General features: G+C 50.9%; 1 protein-coding gene across 4 annotated transcripts in view; it reads left to right on the top strand.

Moving 5' to 3' along the window:
• HIP1 (huntingtin interacting protein 1) overlaps nucleotides 1-18302 on the top strand; it is a 133846-nt gene that overhangs the window by 107212 nt on the left and 8332 nt on the right. For 2 of the 4 annotated variants that reach the window (XM_069571092.1, XM_069571094.1), the window contains exons 10-27: nucleotides 1845-1920; nucleotides 2012-2152; nucleotides 2890-2990; nucleotides 3560-3632; nucleotides 4387-4570; nucleotides 5072-5160; nucleotides 5534-5650; nucleotides 6884-6985; nucleotides 7425-7568; nucleotides 8003-8138; nucleotides 10269-10355; nucleotides 10558-10665; nucleotides 10751-10887; nucleotides 13555-13665; nucleotides 14912-14970; nucleotides 15515-15608; nucleotides 17803-17903; nucleotides 18187-18292. In XM_069571092.1, coding sequence (XP_069427193.1) covers nucleotides 1845-1920; nucleotides 2012-2152; nucleotides 2890-2990; nucleotides 3560-3632; nucleotides 4387-4570; nucleotides 5072-5160; nucleotides 5534-5650; nucleotides 6884-6985; nucleotides 7425-7568; nucleotides 8003-8138; nucleotides 10269-10355; nucleotides 10558-10665; nucleotides 10751-10887; nucleotides 13555-13665; nucleotides 14912-14970; nucleotides 15515-15608; nucleotides 17803-17903; nucleotides 18187-18292 — 1966 coding nt within the window. The remainder of the gene's footprint in view (nucleotides 1-1844; nucleotides 1921-2011; nucleotides 2153-2889; nucleotides 2991-3559; nucleotides 3633-4386; nucleotides 4571-5071; nucleotides 5161-5533; nucleotides 5651-6883; nucleotides 6986-7424; nucleotides 7569-8002; nucleotides 8139-10268; nucleotides 10356-10557; nucleotides 10666-10750; nucleotides 10888-13554; nucleotides 13666-14911; nucleotides 14971-15514; nucleotides 15609-17802; nucleotides 17904-18186; nucleotides 18293-18302) is intronic. The other 2 variants (XM_069571093.1, XM_069571095.1) reach the window with 1 other exon arrangement.

The following is an 18302-nucleotide window of genomic DNA, read 5'->3' as shown; positions in this document are numbered from 1 at the left end:
TCCCCATCCAGCAGTTAGAATGACCTTGTGAAAACATAACCCCCTTGCTCCCAACCTTTCAGTGGCTTCTGATAACGATGAAAACCAAATCTAAGCCCCTCTCTGTGGTCTGCAAGGTCTTTGCATGATCTGGCCTCTGTCCGTCCTTGCTGACCTCTTGTCCTGTGCTCATAGTGTTTCAGGCATACTTTGTGGGGTCCTCTTCCAGTTTCTGAAACATACCCAGAGCTCCGAGGCTTAACACTTGCTATTCCCCCTCCTCAAGATGCTCTTCTTCCAGCCTGGCCAGCTCCATCCAGGTCACCTTCAGTTTCCTCCGCACAAAGGAAGTCTCTATCCACCTTATTTAAGTGGGGTCTTTCCCCCCATCTCCTGTTCCACCTCACCTCCCCATCCACCCACCCTCGTATTCTCCATTATAGCAGCTTTCTAGTTCTAAGAATGACTTTATTTTTGTTCGACTGTCTTGCCTGTAATTGTATCTCTAGCACCTGAATTCATAATAGTTCCTTAAGACTGTAGTGTTTAGTCAATGTTTGAATCAATTCAGGAACTAATCAGCCTGCTATCTAGTCTAGAAGAGGAAGAGCTTGTTTGACAGAGGGGCAAATGATTCTGCTGCGTTTTCGGGAAAGAAAATTGGTGATGAGATGACAAGTCCAGTTCATCTTTCAATTAAAGTCTGCCTGAGAAGAGGGGCCAGAATGGAGGAGAGACAGGGGAAGGAGGGAGCCAGGAAGGACACTAGTGTGATTGTTTTCCTTGTTAATTTCTTCATCCTTGACTACAGGAAAAGCATCGCCCCCAGAACCCAAGCCCAGGCTTCTCTTGCTGGTTGCTGAGTAGCAATTAGAGGGCAAGTTCAGAGTTGTGCTAACCACCCGGTTCCTTATTCTGTTTGAAAAGCCTTGTATGTTTATGCTATAAAAAATGACTTATTAAATCCTAGGAGACAGGCCCTGGGGCCGATTTCCTGGAATGTTAAATTCCAGTAGCTTAGGAAAGCAAGAGCCTATTACTGTTGGCTCCAGCCCAGAAAGCGGGGGACGTGTGGTCAGGTGATTCAGTTTCCCTTCATTCTTCCAGCTAATGAAAGCATCACCTTCTCTTTCGCGGACACAGCTGCGGGGAAAGCAGCAGTGAGGTCACAGGGACAGTCCTAACCTTGGGGTCTGATGGGCTGTCCTGAGACCCCAGCGGTTTCATTTATTGGGCTGAGCAGGACAAAATTCGGTGCTGCAGAGCGAGGGCTGATATCACTAACCCCCTTTCATCTCAGAAAGTATGTCTGATGCTCTCGGCCTTCCATGCTTAGATACAAAATGGAGACTTGAGGATGAGAAAAAATTGGAGTTTCTTCATTCCCATATCCATCCAAGATTATTTGTTGTTGTTTTAGTCACTAAATCGTGTTCGACTCTTTTGCGACCCCATGGACTGTAGCCTGCCAATCTGCTCTGTCCATGGGATTCTTCCAGGAAAGCATACTGGAGTGGGTTGTCACTTCCTTCTCTGGGGGAATCTTCCGGATCCAGGGATTGAACCCGCATCTCGTACATTGGCAAGTGGATTCTTTACCCCTGAGCCACCTGGGAAGGCTGTAGTCCACGGAGTCGCAAAGAAGCAGCCCCGACTTACAACTAGACACCACCAACGTTGCTCACCCCCAGATCAGTGAGGGCTGGCAATACATAATGTGTCCCAGCAGCGTCATAATTGCACCATGGAGGGCATCTCCTTGGCAGCCTGCGGCCGGGGCTGGGCAGGCAGTAGGAAAGCGGGGTGTCCCCTCCTCGGGGCTAGTGAAGGCCCCCAGCAGCCCTCCAACCTCTCTCCACCCCTAGGTTGAAAGATTTCTTCTACCGCTCCAGCAACTTGCAGTACTTCAAGCGGCTCATTCAGATCCCTCAACTGCCAGAGGTAAACGTGCCAGGGGATTGCTGAGCCCAGGAGGCCTGTCCTTGAGGTGGGCAGGCGGGCAGGGTTCGAGAAATGTGTCTTCCCGCTTCAGAACCCACCCAATTTCCTGCGAGCCTCCGCCCTGTCAGAGCACGTCAGCCCCGTGGTGGTGATCCCAGCCGAGGCGTCGTCCCCCGACAGCGAGCCGGTCTTAGAGAAGGATGACCTCATGGGGATGGACGCCTCCCAGCAGGTGAGAACCTCATAAGAGGAAGCTCACTTAGCCCTTCCCGGCGCCCCCGGGTACAGGGAGGTGGGCGGGAGGACCATGGCCAAGCTCGGCCACCTTCTTATTTATTTATTCATTTATTTGACTGCACTGGCTCTTTTTATTTTATTTTTTACATTTTATTTATATATGGCTGTGCAGGCTTTTCTCTTGTTTCAAAGAGTGGGGGCTACTCTTCGTTGCAGTGCAGGGGCTTCTCTCTCTAGGGCACATGGGCCCCGCAATTGCCGTTCTTGAGCTCTGGAACGCGGGCTCAGTGGTTGCAGCACATGGGCTCCGAGGCATGTGGTATCTTTCTGGACCTGGGATCGAACCTGTGTCTCCTGCGTTGGCAGGCGGAGTCTTTACCACCGAGCCACCAGGGAAACCCCTGCAGCAGGTCTTTGCTGTGTCACACGAGATCTTTTTAGTTTGCCATTGGGGATCTTTGGTTGAGGCATATGGGATCTGGTTCCCTGACCAGGGATCAAACCTCGGCCCCCTTGTGCTGTGGGGCTCCCTTCACAGGGACCACCAGAGAAGTTCTGCAGCCACATTGTAACCCGAGCGCCTACCTAGGCAGATCACGCCACCTGCCGTCCCTAGGAGGCGCTGTACCTGGATTTGAACCAGATTAAGAAAGCACCTGTTCCCACGTGTGGCTGTTGAGACCCACATAGACCCCTTTGGGTCTCTAACCTTGTCCTCCTTTCTGGTCGCAGCAGAATTCATTCGACAGCAAGTTCGATGACATCTTTGGCAGTTCCTCCAGCAGCGACCCCTTCAATTTCAACAGTCAGAATGGCGTGAACAAGGACGAGAAGTGAGTCCGGGCTGCGGGGTTAAAGCAGATGGTGTGGGCGCTGTGTTAAGCCAAGAGCTCAATCGCCACACCCAACTGAAGAGGAATTCTTGGGCTTCATAGATAAACGTCTTGACCTTCGAGTTGTTGTTTAGTCGCTAAGTCGTGTCTGACTCTTTTGCGACCCCGTGAACTGTAGCTTTCCAGGCTCCTCTGTCCATGGGATTCTCCAGATGAGAATACTAGAGTGGGTAGCCATTCCTTTCTCCAGGGAATCTTCCTAACCCAGGGATTGAACCCATTGGCAGGCGGATTCTTTACTGCTGAGCCACCTGGGAAGTCCTAACCTTTGAATACTGACCCCTTTCAAATCCTAGAGGAGTAGCCAATGAGGCTGAGATACCTGTGGGCCCGTGGGTGGTAGATTAGTATCTGGAGACACTGCGGGTCTTAGAGTTTAACTTACAGGATTTCAAAGAATTGTTCCCAAATGAACATCGGCTTTTAACCTCCTCCCCGGGTCTCCCAGCTCGCATTTCAAAGGAAAGCGGAGCACAGTGGAAGCAAACTTGCTCTCCTTCTCTTCCTAGGGATCAGTTAATTGATCAGCTGTTTGGAGAGACCAGAGAACTGAAAGCACAGCTGGAAAACATGAAGACTGAGGTATGAGCTGGGCTCGGATCCACCTCTGGGCTTTACCGGAACGTGATAGCTTTCGATATTAAATTCTCTTCACATCCACTCTTGTTGAGCCACATCTTAGTGGAGGGTTAATTAGTAGAAATGCCAAATGCCAATACAGCAGGTCATGTATTTCCAGTACACTTACTCTTGGGAACAGCGTTTAAGCCACACTCCAGGGGCCCTGTGATACTTGGAGAGAATCATGACCACCAGCTGGCTGTGAAGCTGTGCCGTGAGATACCTGTTCTTGTCACGTGGTGATGAGGTTTGGCTTGTAGCTTTGCCAGTCATTTGCTGTGTCTGGTGCTTACTCATGGCTGATCAGATCCTTTACCTGGGACCAGCAAGCATTCCAGAGAAGGCGATGGCAACCCATGCCAGTTCTCTTGCCTGGAGAATCCCAGGGACGGCGGAGCCCGGTGGGCTGCCATCTCTGGGGTCGCAGAGTCGGACACGACTGAAGCGACTTAGCAGCAGCAGCAAGCATTCTCCCCTTCCTCATTCTAGCTGGTCTGTCATTGCCCCCAGGCCCCTCTAACAGGACCGGAACTCCCCTGCCCTCACCCCCTGTTGGTGGGTGGCTGGCTTGTAGTGACCACCTCTCTTTGCGAGGCCTTGGGAGTGAGCCCGTTGGGAAACCCCAGGTGTTTATTCAGTTGGCACTGGAGACGTGGTAGGCGGGACCCTCTTGTCCCACCCCGCGCTCACACTCATCCCCGGGCCCTCCCCACAGAGCCAGCGGGCCGTGCTGCAGCTCAAGGGCCGCACCAGCGAGCTGGAGGCCGAGTTGGCCGAGCAGCAGCACCTGCGGCAGCAGGCGGCCGACGAGAGCGAGTTCCTCCGGGCCGAGCTGGACGAGCTCAAGAAGAAGCGCGAGGACACGGAGAAGGCTCAGCGGAGCCTGACGGAGATTGAGAGTTAGGAGCTGTCGCTGGGGTGGGCGTGAGGGTGGGGCCGGGGAGGGCGGCGCCCCGCCAGCGCTGCAGTGCAGGCTGAGGCTGGGCACCAGGGTCCCTGCCTTGCGTCTGTCCAGAGAGGTGAACACTAGCATCAGCGGTTAGGAGGGTAGGTGGCAGTTCCCCGTGGGGCCCTGCTGGGAACAGAGAGATGAGGAGACAGAGGGTGACAAAAGAGAAAGAGCTTATGAAAAATTGTGGCATAGCAGCCAGTAACACTGACTTTAGAATGCCAAGTGTGGAATGCTCAAGGGGCATGAATCAGTGCAGGGACTTGAATCGGGTGATTCTTTGTTAAAGCAGACGTGCCGGAGGACTTTAATTTTAAGTAAGACTTTTGTGGGAGAAGGAGGTATAGATGTTTGTGGAAAAGCAAGGTAGTCTTCTAGGGACTCTGGCTTACAGAAGAGCAGAGGGTGCCCCGCCAGTGCAGACCCCTCACCTTGCTCCTTGACAATTCAGGGAAAGCCCAGGCCAACGAGCAGCGCTACAGCAAGCTCAAGGAGAAGTACAACGAGCTGGTGCAGAACCACGCCGACCTGCTGCGGAAGGTAGGACCCTCACCAGCACCGGCACCCCGGCCCCCGTGCACAGGGCCCCCTGCCCAGGGGAGACGTCGACCCCGGCTGGATGGCTTCTCCAGGGCCAGTGTCCCCACCATTTCTTGGAAACCAGAGCTCCCTGGCTGTCATATCTCAAACTCCCCCTTAGGTACCAGCCCTACTTGTGATAGCCCTCATCTTGATCATTTTTGCAATACTTGAGAGTCGAGCATCTGAAGGCAACAGCTTCCTCTGGGTGGGGAAGCGATGTCTGTGTTCATCTTTAGAGTACTCGCAGTCTGAATGCCGTCCTTGGTTCTACAAGGGTAATGGCCTTAAAGCGGGAGGTAAGCCATTTCGAGACACCGTTCTTCTCTTGCAGAATGCGGAGGTGACCAAACAGGTGTCGGTGGCCAGACAAGCCCAGGTGGATTTGGAACGGGAGAAAAAAGAGCTGGAGGATTCTTTTCAGCGCATCAGTGACCAGACCCAGCGGAAGGTGAGTGGAAAGAGAAGTGGGTGGGAGTTGAGGAGGGGTGCCCTCTTTCTGAGGTGGAGGGGGATTTGAGCACTGCACAGAATAGAGGGCCTTGTCTTCACGGGCGGATCTGCAGGGAGGGTGGCAAGGGGCCCTAGGGCACAGGACATGGTTGCTCATGTGTATGCTGTCAGGGGCATGACGTGATGAAAGGTCCGAAGTTGAGTGGGGCTCATCAGCTAAGATGAACCTCGAGGAGGTTTTGAAGTGGAAGCAGGTGGATGTCAGGAAGAGAGGATCGGCATTTACAAAGACCCACAGCCAGGAGTTGTCTGCAGCCGTGCCTTGGGGTGGAGTTGGCATTAGGCGGCAGGTCCCGTTGGCATAAGAGATGGCAGGTGGATAAAACAGAGTGCCTTCCACTTAGGAGCAGGGGCTTTCACACTTCTCTGTGTCCCAAAGTAAAAACAGCATCTAATGGAGGGCTTCCCTGGCAGTCCAGTGGTTAAGACTCTGCGCTTCCAGGGATGGTATGTGTTCCATCCCTGGTCGGGGTGCTACGATCCCATGTACTGCTTGGTATGGCCAAAAAGTTTAAAAAAAAAAAAACTAATGAAAATCAAAGTTTCACAGAGTGATACTTTACCTTATTATGTGGGTTACTTTTTGGCTCTGTTTATTGCATTAAAAAAAATGTTTGCTATGAATTCTTACTCTGCTCTTTGAAAAAAAATACCACTTAAAAATCAAAGAAGGGGGATTGCTTCAAGATGGTGAGATAGAGTGAGTCAGCAGAATACCCACCAGGTGTTGGGATGCCTGAATTAAAAATCTGGTGCTGCTTTAATTAGTGTTACTTGTGGGCTCAAGCATGACGTTTGAGTGTGGTGCTCAGTTGCTCAGCATGTCTGATTCTTTGGGACCCCATGCCTAAAGCTCCTCCTTGACATTTCCTGTAACTGGAAGAAAAATTATTGGTTCATTCTGACCTCTCTTGCTTCTATATAAAAATTATGCAGGGACATCCTTGGCAGTCCAGTGGTTAAGACTCTGCACTTCTGCAGGGGGCATGGGTTTGATCCCTGGTCAGGGAACTAAGATCCCACATACCATATGGCATGGCCAAAATTTAAAAAATAGTTAAAAAAAAAAAAAGATTAAATCTACATTTATAGCTTGGGGATTTTTTTACACGTATTTATCCCTTGAAGCCACCACCTAGATCATAGTACTCCTGTTTTCCTTCTCCTTCAGACTCAAGAACAGACAGAAGTACTAGAGAATTTGAAGCAAGAACTTGCCATCAGCAAACAGGAACTCCAGATTGTCCAAGGCAGCCTGGAAAATTCTGTCCAGGTGAGTGTCGCCTGTCTTTCCCTTGCTCATTCTCTTCCCCTTGGGCTTTGGGGTTGCTGTCAGCTAGGGCTTCCCAGGTGGTGCTAAGGAAAAGTTACAGGAGACTCAAGAAAGGCAGGTTCAATCCCCGGCTGGGAAGATCCCCTGGAAGAGGGCATGACGACCCACTCTAGTATTCTTGCCTGGAGAATCCCATGGACAGAGGAGCCTGGTGGGCTACAGTCCGTGGGGTCCCAGAGAGTCGGACACGACTGAAGCAACTTAGCACAGCGTCCGTCCCCACCAGCATGTGGCCCACCTGGTCCCATCCAGGATCAGTCTTCACTCGGGGATGCAGGTGGCAGATTCCTCGTGGCCTGGGGGTGGGTTTGGATCTCTGGGAAAGGGACAGTTTCATTCTCCCAGCAACTCCCTCCGGGCCACTCTATCCCCATCACAGTCGGAGGCAAAGTGGACCGCCCGGATCACAGAGCTGGAGAGGGACCGGGACAGCCTGATGAACGCCATGGCTTGTAGGGAGGAGGAGCTGTCCGCTCTTCGGAAGCAGCTGGAGTACACACAGCTCAAACTGTCCAGCGCACAGGTGAGTACCGGGTGCTCCTGGGGCAGACCAAGTCCAACTTCACACCTGTGGGCGCTGGGTTGTGGGTATTGGTGGAGGTGGGGGTGCTATGAAAGGAAGTTTGGGGCCTTTGGCCAGATTGTGAAAGCGAATACTCGGCAAGCATAACTTGTGATGCCTCGCACGTAGCAGATGAGAAGGAACCTGGCTCTCTCTTCCCAAGGGTGGAGGATGGGCGGCCGTGGTCCAGCGCCATAGCCTCCTGTGCTTGGTGGCACAGGCCCGCGGACAAGGTTAAAGGCTTTTTCTCTGTCAAGCCATGTGGCTTGGGCCTCATGAGCAGCAGCTTGAGCTAAGGTGCCAGGAATCCCAGCTGTGTCACCGGCGGGTAATGGGTGGAGGCTCATTAGGGAGGTCTGTGGCCGACCCTCACCCCCCGGGACCACCATCTCTAGGACTCTATATGCCAGCTTGAGAAGGACCAACACAAGATGCTTCTGGCCGAGGCAAGGAGGGCTGCAGAGCAGGTGGTGCAGGAGGCCCTGAGGCTGTTTGAGGAGCCCACTCTCTCGAGCTGCGCTGGATCTGCAGGTGCCCCTCCCCTCGCCTGGCTTCTGGGTGTCATCCCCCCGTCCCCCCGTACCGATCCTCGTGTTGGTGTTGAACTCCGTGTGACCCTGACTCAAGCTCCCAGCCCAGCTGTGTGTTAGGATCACCTGGGGATGCTTGGGCCCCACCCCCTAGGAGCTGTAAAATGGGCAGTAGGACTTTCCACACCCTCAGCCACCTCCTACAAGGTGGGACACCTACTGCGTGGATCACACCTGTGAAATGCCTTCTGGGCGCTGTGGCCTGAAAACACTTCTAAATGCCAGGAGAGGGAGGGACAGGCAGCCCTGTGTGCCTCTAAGGAGGACAGTGTGGTCTCAATCCAGACACAGCTGCTGTGAGCTTCAGATCTAGGCGGGGAGGCATCTTCCTTAAGCACGGAGGGGCAGAAGCGATACCTTCCCCCTGTGCACCCCCAAGAGTCAGCAAGGGCGTAAGCAAGGGCCCACTGCTCCAGCCTCCAGAGTCCTCAGGGCATGCGTTGGGGTCAGAGGGGGCCCCCATCACGAGAGGATGGGGCACACATTAGAAGAGCATCCGGGCCCTGGGGCATCTGGGAAGGTGTGGACAGCCATGAATAGATTCCAGCTTGCTTTGAAGCAGAGGGAACTTGTCGGCAAAGTCCTGAGAGGTCCCGCTGAGGACAAGGCAGAAGGGAGGGAACAGATGGTTTTCAGTATCAACTAGAAAGGTCTCGATTTGGTGAAGTATTTCAGGAAGGACTAGGATATCTTGTTCAGCGGGGAACCCATCTCTAAGGAAACCCCACAGTTACAAAGGAAGGAACACACGTGGGTACCTTGTTGACTGCAGAAATGCTAGGAGAGCAGGCAGCCGCGGGAGGGTTCCTCAGGAGATGGTGTGAGCTGGGTTTTGAAAGAAGAGGAGAAACGTGAAGCCATGGAGAGGAAGAAAAGTGGGGAGTAATAACCCATAAAAGCAGCCGACGTTGCGGCATGCGGGATCTTTAGTTGTGGCGTGTGCATTCTTAGTTGCAGCAACTAAAGATCCCTCAGGCTGCAATGAAGATCAGAGATCCCGCACGGCGCAACCAAATTAAAACCAGAAAGCAGGAAGAGCTGCCATTTACCACGTGCTCGCTATGCTATGTGAAGGCACCACTCTCAAGGCATTACACGCCTCGGTCCAGCGATCCTCCCCGTGATGCTGGGGCATGGTACCGTTATCCCTTCCTTTGTCGGGTGATGAAGCAGGTGCACGTGACCTGAGAACACAGCCAGTAGTGCTAGAACCAGGGGCTGCAACGCCTGTGCAGGGAGCCTGCTCTTCACCTCTTACGCGATGCAGTCTCTGGATCAGAGCACAAAGGCGCAGCAATGGGAATGACTGCATTGTGGGCAGAGCGTGAATCTAAATTAGCCCCACGGAGCCAGGGCTCTGAGCTCAAGAGGAATGAGAATCCAAGAGCCTTTTTTTGTTGTTTAATTGAAGTATAGTTGATTAACAATGTTGAGTGTGGGCTTCGCAGGCGGCACTAGTGGTAAGGAACCCATCTGCCACTGCAGGGACCGTTAAGAAACAAAGGTTTGATCCGTGGGTCAGGAAGATCCCCTGGAGGAGGAAATGGTAATCCACTCCAGTATTCTTGCCTGGAAAATCCTATGGACAGAGGAACTTGGCGAGCTGCAGTCCCTGGGGTTGCAAAGAGTTGGACACGACTTAGTGACTGAACATAAAGTTTCAGGTATACAGCAGAGTGAATCAGTTACACATATACTTTATAAATATTTTTTTAAAGATTCTTTTCCTGTGTAGGCCAATGCCTAGGGCCTTGAAAGACTTAACAGGAAGGCGAGGTTAGATTCAATTGGCAGTGATGGAAAATGAAGGGCGGAAATGAGGCCGCGGTGTGGTTGCCGTGGTTCTTGGCTAAAGGACCAGATAACTCCAAAGCAGAGCCTTTGAAGCTACAATGAGAGAATCACATGTCAGCATAGCTAACGATCTCTCCTCCCTCCCCACTCTCAGGGCAGCTCCTGCAGTGGAACACGCCTCGCCCTTCCCCAGGGTCATCCATGAGGCAGATTAACTAATGGGGATGAAGCGAGCTGTGACTATGGCTCTGACTTCACCCTGTCTTCCCTCTCACAGATCACCTGCTGTCCAAGGTCAACTCCACTTCCAGCTGCATTGAGCAGCTGGAAAAATGCTGGAGCCAGTACCTGGCATGCCCAGAAGGTAAGACCTGAAGGATAAAGTAGGGTATATTGCTAGCAACAGCCAGGTGACATTCAGAAACGTTGGAACATAGCAATGACGATCGGTTCCTTTGCCCCCAGAAAAGGAGTGTATGTGTCCCTCTTGCAAAGTGGGGAGGAAGGAGGGACAGAAGTGACACCCCTCCAGCAGGACTGAGAAAGTTCCCTTTCAACTCCTGCAGATATCAGTGGGCTCCTCCACTCGGTAACACTCCTGGCCCACCTGACCAGTGACACCATCGTTCACGGCAGCGCCACCTGCCTTAGAGCCCCGCCGGAGTCAGCCGACTGTGAGTACCGGAGGGGAGGGGCCACCCCAAACGCACAGGGAGCCAGGGGGACCTTTGAAAAGCCTCTGTCGCCTTGCCTCTGCAGCTCTGATCGAGGCCTGTAAGCAGTACGGCAAGGAGACCCTCACCTATCTGTCTTTCCTGGAGGAAGAAAGAATCTTTGAGAATGCCGACAGCACAGCCATGAGAAGCTGCCTCACCAGGATCATGGCCATTAGTGAAGTATGATCGGTATTATTTATTCCTGCAGAAGGTAGTTCTTGGAGTGAGGGCTGGAGGCTTCCTTGGGAATGAGTGATGTTCCAAGCCAGTTCTTTCTGCACTGGAAACTTGATTTAAAGTAAGAGGACTGCAAAACCCGACCGCCTGACTGACTTTCCAGTTCTACCTAAATCACTGGCTGTTAATGGAGAGTCCACTGTGTGATTGTCACCGTGCTCAGCAGCGTCAAAGACGAATGAGCACGGCTCTCCTGTTTTCAAGGGTTTTTATCTGGTTGGGCAGGTAACACCTGAAATGAAGACAATATATTTATTCACTCACTGAGTGATTAACACCCAGCAGATGTTGAATTTATTGAATATGCATACGAGAGAGAGCAAAACAGCTAAAAAGAGAGCGATCACACGGGGAAGGCAGGTTCCCATGGGGGAGAAGTGGGCCTTAAGATGGAGAACCTGAAATCTGTGGATGAAGGATGACTATGGTGAATGAGAGGCTGCTAACCTTTCCTTCTAGAGAGTGACATAGTCATAGGATTTTTTTTTTCTTAAGTTTTTTCAAAATTTATTATTTATCTGTGACCGCACTGGGTTTGCTGGCAAGCAGGGGCTACTCTGTACTTGGAGTACGTGAGCTTCTCATTGCAGTGGCATCTCGTGTTTTGGAACATGGGGTCTAGGGCACGTGGGCCTCAGTACTTGGAGCTCATGGGCTCAGTAGTTGTGGTGCCTGGGCTTCGTTACCCCACAGCATGTGGGATCTTCCCAGACTAGGGATCAAACCGCTGTCCCCTGCCTTGGCGGGCGGATTCTGAACCACTGGCCCTCCAGAAGTGTCCCACACTATGATCATTCTTATATACCTCCTCATGCACACACGTAAGAGTTTCTGTATAAACCCAGGAATAGAATTGCTAGGTCATAGAATGAATATCCCACACGGAATGCTGAGTGAAAGAGTCGATCATAGAAAAATACTTGCAGTATCAGTTCAGTCACTCAGTCGGGTCCGACTCTTTGCGACCCCATGAACCGCAGCACGCCAGGCCTCCCTGTTCATCACCAACTCCTGGAGTCTACCCAAACCCATGTCCATTGAGTCGGTGATGCCATCCAGCCATCTCATCCTCTGTCGTCCCCTTCTCCTCCTATCCTCAATCTTTCCCAGCATCTGGGTCTTTTCAAAAGAGTCAGCTTTTCGCATCAGGTGGCCAAAATATTGGAGTTTCAGCTTCAATATCAGTCCTTCCAATGAACACCCAGGACTGATCTCCTTTAGGATGGACTGGTTGGATCTCCTTGCAGTCCAGGGGACTCTCAAGAGTCTTCTCCAACACCACAGTTCAAAAGCATCAGTTCTTCGGTGCTCAGCTTTCTTCACAGTCCAGCTCTCACATCCATACATGACCACTGGAAAAACCATAGCCTTAACTAGATGGACCTTTGTGGACAAAGTAATGTCTCTGCTTTTCAATATGCTGTCTAGGTTGGTCATAACTTTCCTTCCAAGGAGTAAGGGTCTTAATTTCATGGCTGCAGTCACCATCTGCAGTGGTTTTGGAGCCCCCCAAAATAAAAGTCTGCCACTGTTTCCCCATCTATTTCCCATGAAGTGGTGGGACCGGATGCCATGATCTTAGTTTTCTGAATGTTGAGCTTTAAGGCAACTTTTTCACTCTCCTCTTTCACTTGTAGTATGGTTCCTTTTAAATAAAGACCAAAACATGCAATCTTTAGTTTTGCAGCCATATCCAACTCTTTGCAACCTCATGGACTACAGCCCACCAGGCTATTCTGTTCATGGGATTTTCCAGGCAGGAATATTGGAGTGGATTGCCATTTCCTTCTCCAAAACATGCAGACTCAATATTATATTGTTTAAAGATACATTCATAGGGATTTTAAAAACAAAAAAAGACATGATAAGTATTCTTCTGAATTGTTTGTCTTTACGTGGAAAGTAGGAAGGAAGGCAGATGGAATCAGGGCAGGATATACAGGAGATTTCAAAGTATTGAGGATGTTTCTTGAGCTTTTCCTTAAGTTTGGGTGGTAGATAATATGGGTCATCATATTCTTGACCCACTCATATCTATTTTATACTCTTGTGTATATAACACTTACTATTTCTCAAGATCACAGGCTTTGCCATCAGACCAGAGTTTAGATCCTTGCTTCTCCATCTGTTAGCAGTTACTGTGGTCAAGATATTTGACCTGAGCCTTGGCTTCCCATCTCTAGGACAGAAGTAGTAACTGCCTCGTATGATTGCCCTGGAAGCAAAGTTAAATAAGGGACAGACTGTGTAGTTGGAAGACATCATCCCTACTTGAAGATGTTTTTGAAGTACCTCCCAAGCAGCAAATTCAATTATTGCTACTTTGGGTGGGGTCAGGGTCTGAGCAGCTACAACTGAGGGGCTTTGGGGGGGTCAGTGGAGATGACCTTTTGGAAGGAGGTAGGTTCTGAGTGAGCATAGAGGTGGGAGGAGTGTGGAGTTGGAGAGCTCGCACGGTAGAGAGAATTCCAGACAAGCCCCTCCCTGGCTTGCAGAAGGGTTACGTGGTGGGGCCCTCGTACCTTCTGTCATGTGAGGTTTACTGGTCTGCTGTGGGAGGACAGAGAGGAAGTCTGAGGGTGGCCTCAGTGTTCATGATGCTGTTCACAGGATCTCCTGCCCAGAGGCCTGGACATCAAACAGGAGGAACTGGGGGACCTGGTGGACAAGGAGATGGCTGCTACTTCTGCAGCCATTGAAGCTGCTACGGCCAGAATAGAGGTATGGGAGTGTCTGCGAGATCGCCTAAAGTGATGCTTTGCAACTGCTTCCCGTCTGCAGCATTGCCCATTGGGTATATCTCAGTCATTCTCTGCAGAGCCCCCATGTGCGTGCATGGGGAGTCACCTCTGTCGTGTCTGACTCTTTATAACCCCATGGACTATAGCCCACCAGGATCCTCTGTCCATGGGATTCTCCAGGCAAGAATACTGGAGTGGATAGCCATTCCCTTTTCCAGGGGATTTTCCTGACCTAGGGATCAAGCCCAGGTCTCCTGCATTGCAGGCAGATTCTTTACTGGTATTATTTACTTCCACCAGGAAAGCCCCCTTCTCTGCAAAGCCCGCTACAAAACAAACCCAAACCCCCTAGGATCTCTGAGAAACAGAAAATAGAAAGCTCTAGCCAAGGGAAGATGAGGAGTTTCTGTAAGGATCCCATACTTTGGTGTCGGGCCATCCAACCTCAAGTTCCAGACTGATCACTCGCTAGTTGTGTGATGTCCAATAAGTTACGTTAACCTCACTGAGATTCAGATTCCATCTCTATATGATGGTGATGACACTCAATCCTTCCTCAGAGGAAGCAGGGGTCCCTAACCTCCGGGCCACTGTCAGGTACCTCCTATCAGATCAGCAGTGGCATTAGATTAGAAATAAAGTGCACAATAAATGTAATGCCCTTGAATCATCCTGAAACCACCACCACCACCACCACCACCCCCCCACTGCTGGTCAATGGAAAAATTATCTTCCACGAAATCGGTCCCTGGTGCCAAAAAAGGTTGGGGACTGCTATCATAAACAGTTCGGTGCGATAACGCACAGGTGTCTTGGGTCCAGGTGCTCAGTAAATCGACAGTAGCTGTTGTCTAAGAAAAGCTGAGCTGGCACCTTGGACAGGTCCTTTGATGGAAGACTCAGGCCATCCGCTTTGGTAGGAGGACCTGCCTCAAGGACCTGGTGCAGCTGCCCCTGTTGGCATGGTACCATACTTCTCAGAATTCTGGGCTCATCAGCCCAGCACCAGGATGTTAAGACACTCACAGGCCATACATAGGTCGCACCAGCTGCCTCCCACTGAGTAGTTTGGAGCTCTGAGTTGTTTTCCTGCCCCTCACGAGGACATGGGTGGGCACTGCTAGGTTTCTCGGCATCTGCGGGAAGTTGGACCCAAGATGTAACAGGACGCCAGTGGGTTCTCAGTCTCTGCGATGTATTCAGAAACCTTGCTTCTTTTTGAATAGGAGATGCTCAGCAAATCCCGAGCTGGAGACACAGGAGTCAAATTGGAGGTGAACGAAAGGTCAGTTTGAGTGGCGTGGTGGCACCTGGGTGATGAGGATCCATCTTCTCCTGCCTTGGCTCATACCAGTTAGAGCAGAACATTAAGCTGCCACGGGGAACAGCCAAGTCTATGGAATTGTCAGTATCAGTATGATTATTATTTTTTGGCCATATCACACCCCTTAGCGTGTGGGATCCTAGTTCCTGGACCAGAGATCAAACCCGCATCCCCTGCATTGACAGTGCGGAGTCTTAACCGCTGGACCACCAGGGAAGTCCCAGGATCAGTGTTATCATTAATACCACGACACCTCTATTGCTTTACAGGGGAAAGGAACCCCACGAGTCACCACTGTTCTGTTCCTTATGGAGACGATCCCCATTCCAGTCTCCTCTCTCATGCACCTTTCCTTCAGGGCTTCACCTCCAGAATATTCCCTACCTTCTTGCGCATCCCAGGTCTGCCTCTCTTTAGGCCAGAAAACAAAAGCAGTCTTTGGCGTTGTCGGGGATCTCTGTTTTGCACCCTTGACGATTTTGTTGTTGTTCTTGCTCTTTTGCAGAATCCTTGGTTCCTGTACCGGCCTAATGCAGGCCATTCAGATCCTGGTCCTGGCTTCGAAGGAGCTGCAGAGAGAGATAGTTGAGAGTGGCCGGGTAGGCATGGGTGAGGGCCCTGGGCAGAGCGGGCGCTGTTACACTGGTTACTGAATCCCAGCTCGCTGAGAGGCTGAGTCTACTCCCTACACCTTCAGCTAGGACTTGGTGTGTGCCGTCCAGCTGTGTGTGTCCGCCCGAGGGTACAGCTGCCATTTCCATGGACGTCAGCAAATGCCATGGAAAGAAGCTGGGGCACAGCCAGGTCCCCTGAGGGCAGTGAGCCAGAGCCTCCAGCGGCAGGCTCATTCACCCCAACCGATGTCACCGGAACCTCCCAGAGAAACTCAGGGTGCGTTGTACGTCCAAGCCTCAGAGGAGGAAGTGAGGACTTTAGAAACCGGGCAAGTCAGAAGCACCAACCTGATGCCAACTTTCCACTGTAGGCTCTGCCATGCCTCTCTCTCTCTCTTATTTTTGGCTGTGAAGCATGGCAAATGGATTTAGTTCCCTGGCCAGAGATCAAACCTGCAGCCCCCTGCAGTGGAAGCTCGGAGTCCTAATCACTGGACCCCACCAGGGAGGTCCCTGCCCTGTCTTTCTAGCAGCAGTTTCCTGGGTGATGCAGACAGACTCCCTCCGTCACCTGTTGACAACATTCCTTCAAGTTTCTCATTCCTTTGCTGGCATCATCACCCTCTTTTCCTTTCTCATATCCCCGTGTACAGCTGCTGCTCAGGAGACAGTGGTCCAGGGAGTGGGTTATGAGCCTAGAAACAATCCTGTAAGGAACGAAGCCACATCTGCTTTGGTAGTGCTTTGGGTCAATCTGAGAGGTGATTTTGTGTGTGTGCCGGCTCAGTTGTGTCTGACTCTTTACGGCCCCGTGGACTGTGTAGCCTGCCAGGCTCCTCTGTTCATGGGATTTTCCAGGCAAGAATACTGGAGTGGGTTGCCATTTCCTACTCCAGGGGATCTTCCATATCAGTCATATATCCATATCAATCATATATCCCTGATTGATATATGATGCTGTGTAAATTTAAGGTGTACAGAGTAATTGGTTGGCTTACACGTATGAAGTGATTATCATAGGAAGTTTAGTGAATAGCCATCGTCTCTTATAGATGCAAAATGAGAGAAACTGAAAAAAACTTTTTTTTCCTTGTGATGAGAACTGTTAGGATCTATTCTTGAAAGTAAAGTGAAAGTGTTAGTCGCTCAGTCGTGTGCGACTCTTGGCCACCCTATGGACTGTAGCCTGCCATGCTCCTCTATCCATCGGATTTTCCAGGCATGAATACAGTAGTGGGTTGCCAGTATTAGGGGGATCTTCTCCAGGGGATCGTCCCAATCCAGGGATCAAACCCAGGTCTCCTGTATTGCAGGCAGATTCTTTACCGTCTGAGCCACCAGGGAAGCTCTGATTTAGTAGCTTTCATACATAACACATAGCTATTTGTTCACTATATTTATCATGTACATTACATCCCTAGTACCTTTGACTGCCTTCCTCGAATTCCCACTCCTCCAACCCCTCAGGAATAATTTTGTTTTTAATATGTATTCACGTGGTTGCGTTGGGTCTTAGTTGCAGCATGTGGGATCTAGTTCTCCGACTGGGGATCGAACCTGGGCCCCTTGCATTGGGAGCATGGAATCTTAGCCACCGGACCACCAGGGAACCCCTGTGTACTCACTGTCCTCTTCTGGCAAATGACAGAGAGCAACTAGACACCCTGAAATAAGTTATTTGTATGTACATATGAATAGTATATTTTCTTTTCTTTTGATGTGGACCACTTAGGAAGTCTTTATTGAATTTGTTACAACATTGCTTCCGTGTTAAGTTTTGGTTTTCTGGCCACAAGGCATGTGGGGTCTTAGCTCCCACAGGTTTGAACCTGCACGCCGTACATTGGAAGGCGAAGTCTTAACCACTGGACCACAAGGGATAGTCCCAGTATATATTTTCTTATATGTACAAATTAGAGATATTGGGATGTAAGGGAAATGCTGTCAGCTTTGGAGTCAGAAAAGCCTAGGATTTGTTTCCATTTATTTTCTGTGTATCCTAAGAGAAAGTATTTTTGCCTCTCTGAATCTTAGCTTTCTCATCTGTAAAATGGGAATAATAATGTCCACCCCCCTCAGAGTTACTGTGAAGATTGCATGGGCTAATACATATAAAAAGTACTTGGCAGGTAGTGGGCATACAATAAAAGTTCGCTATTATTATTTCTCTCTTCCCCAGGGTACAGCATCCCCTAAAGAATTTTATGCCAAGAATTCTCGATGGACGGAAGGACTTATCTCAGCCGCCAAAGCTGTGGGCTGGGGAGCTACTGTCTTGGTGTAAGTATCTGTCCGACCCAGGGCTCCTCACCTTCACCCCCATTCCAGTGATCCACCCCAGGGAACAGCTAAGGGGAAAAATCTGGCCCCTAGAAATGGATTGCTGATAAGGACGTTAATAGAACTGAAAGTTTAAAAAGGAATCTGGGTCTCCTGGGGCATCACAGGAGTAGGGCAGGCAGTCTGGGTTCCCGGTCTGCCAAGGTGATGGAAGTAGTCTCAGTGAGAACAGAGGGGTTACAGCTGTCAGTTTCATAACCCATCTGGTCTCCTGACTCTCAAGAGACGCAGCTGATACGGTGGTGCAAGGCCGAGGGAAGTTCGAGGAGCTCATGGTGTGTTCACGTGAAATTGCTGCTAGCACCGCCCAGCTTGTAGCCGCCTCCAAGGTAGGATCTG

Source organism: Ovis canadensis, chromosome 24 (assembly GCF_042477335.2).
Source record: "Ovis canadensis isolate MfBH-ARS-UI-01 breed Bighorn chromosome 24, ARS-UI_OviCan_v2, whole genome shotgun sequence".
Lineage (NCBI taxonomy): Eukaryota > Metazoa > Chordata > Mammalia > Artiodactyla > Bovidae > Ovis > Ovis canadensis.
This window is presented reverse-complemented; position numbering and strand designations above follow the sequence as displayed.